Source organism: Nestor notabilis, unplaced genomic scaffold (genome assembly GCF_000696875.1).
Source record: "Nestor notabilis isolate BGI_N333 unplaced genomic scaffold, ASM69687v1 scaffold2960, whole genome shotgun sequence".
Classification (NCBI taxonomy): Eukaryota; Metazoa; Chordata; class Aves; order Psittaciformes; family Psittacidae; genus Nestor; species Nestor notabilis.
The window spans coordinates 23,277-24,798 of record NW_009911392.1 but is presented as its reverse complement, the minus strand read 5'-3'; the positions used below and the strand labels follow the sequence as shown (position 1 = coordinate 24,798).

Here is a 1,522-nt window from a genome sequence, read left to right as displayed (position 1 = left end):
CTGCTGAAACATGTTGGACTTTCTGTGTCACCAGCTCAGTGTGCACTGCTAAGGCACAGGCAGCTGCGTAAGTTGTGCAGAAAGTGGAAACTCTTCAGCTATTTCCACTTTCAGCTTCTAAATAGCAATAAAAACAAATGCGGCTCCAACCTATAAGCTCATAGCAAGGACAGACCAGTGTCAACACTGAAGATATCAGCCATATACTGCTACAATACAGCCTGCTTAAGTAGCACAGGCATGGTAACTCCAAAGCCTAAAAACCCCACAAAGTACCTGCTTCTTCCTCCAAGTTAGCAAGTCACTTTCTGAAGATGAGTTAGTCAGCACCAGCATTTAGCAGGCACATAAGTGTCAAAGAGCTAAAAAACTAAAGTCCATTTTAATAGTCTTTGTTAAAAAGAAAGAGCTGCAGAGCAGAGCTCAAGACTCAAAATCCACCACTAGCTATACTAATATGGAGAATAAGAAAACAGAATTGATAAAAAAGCAATAAAAATCAGAAAATACTTCAGTACAAGCAGCATTTTAAACTGTACGCATATTTACCAGGTAGTATCTTTTCCCATTTTTCCACAACGTAGGTTAATTCAATGGAGGGAAAACTAGCAGTTATTTTCACAGCATCTAAACAAGCATCTACACAACTCTGTTGTATACCTACTACTAAACTACACATCTCCTAAATTACCTTCTTCATTTTGAACAGTATTTTCAGGTGATGTGGTCTCAGTTTCCTGTGTCCTTTCAGAGAGGCCTGTTTCCTCAGTCATTTCAGTATGCTCTTTGCCCATATTAGGATCTTTGGTCAAGTTCATCTTGAACTTCTCAATAGCTCTTTGACACAGTTTATCTTTCACTTCCTGGAGAAGAGACATCTAGTATTAAATGCTACTTCATTTTACAACTATTTCTTTTACTCATTAAAGTTTTCCCTCAGTAGTAAGTTTAACTAATAGGATTAGTTCAATTTACTGCACAAAGGATACAAGGCATGACATGATAAGACAAGTTGAAAGGAGAAACACTTTCTCCATCATCACCAGGCGTGTGTGATCACAGGCATGTTTTTTTGGTGTGACCCCAAAAAAACCCAAACAACATTAAAGCAACTGGACCTTTCCAGCTGAGTCCTGGAGCACAGCTGCCCTGGATGATACACCCATAGTGCATCAGCCTCCTTTTCAACACTTCTACATAGCATTGTTGTCTTCCGTCACGCTCCCAGATCTTTCTGTGGTTTTCCCCATATTAAAAAAAAATCATCAATGTAAAACCTGTCACATTACTCTTGTAATCTCTTCCCATCTTATCTTAAATCAAGCACCCTTTTTTAGGTTGCCCGATGATCTTACAATGTAACTTTAGGTGTAACATTTCAGCTGGTAATACTTAACTAAAAGTAAGCCTCCAAACTGGGAAACTTCACACTGAGTTTTATTTTAATGTAAAAAAAAAAAACCACCAAAAAAACCACCTACACTACAATAATCAGAACTTACTATACTGAAATATATCAAGT

The 1,522-nt window shown here is 38.0% G+C and overlaps 1 protein-coding gene across 1 annotated transcript in view; it reads right to left on the bottom strand.

The window, feature by feature from the left end:
* Positions 1-1,522, bottom strand: part of NCAPG (non-SMC condensin I complex, subunit G) — a 27,678-nt gene that overhangs the window by 2,929 nt on the left and 23,227 nt on the right. The window contains exon 18 of the mRNA XM_010014395.1: positions 692-863. Coding sequence (XP_010012697.1) covers positions 692-863 — 172 coding nt within the window. The remainder of the gene's footprint in view (positions 1-691; positions 864-1,522) is intronic.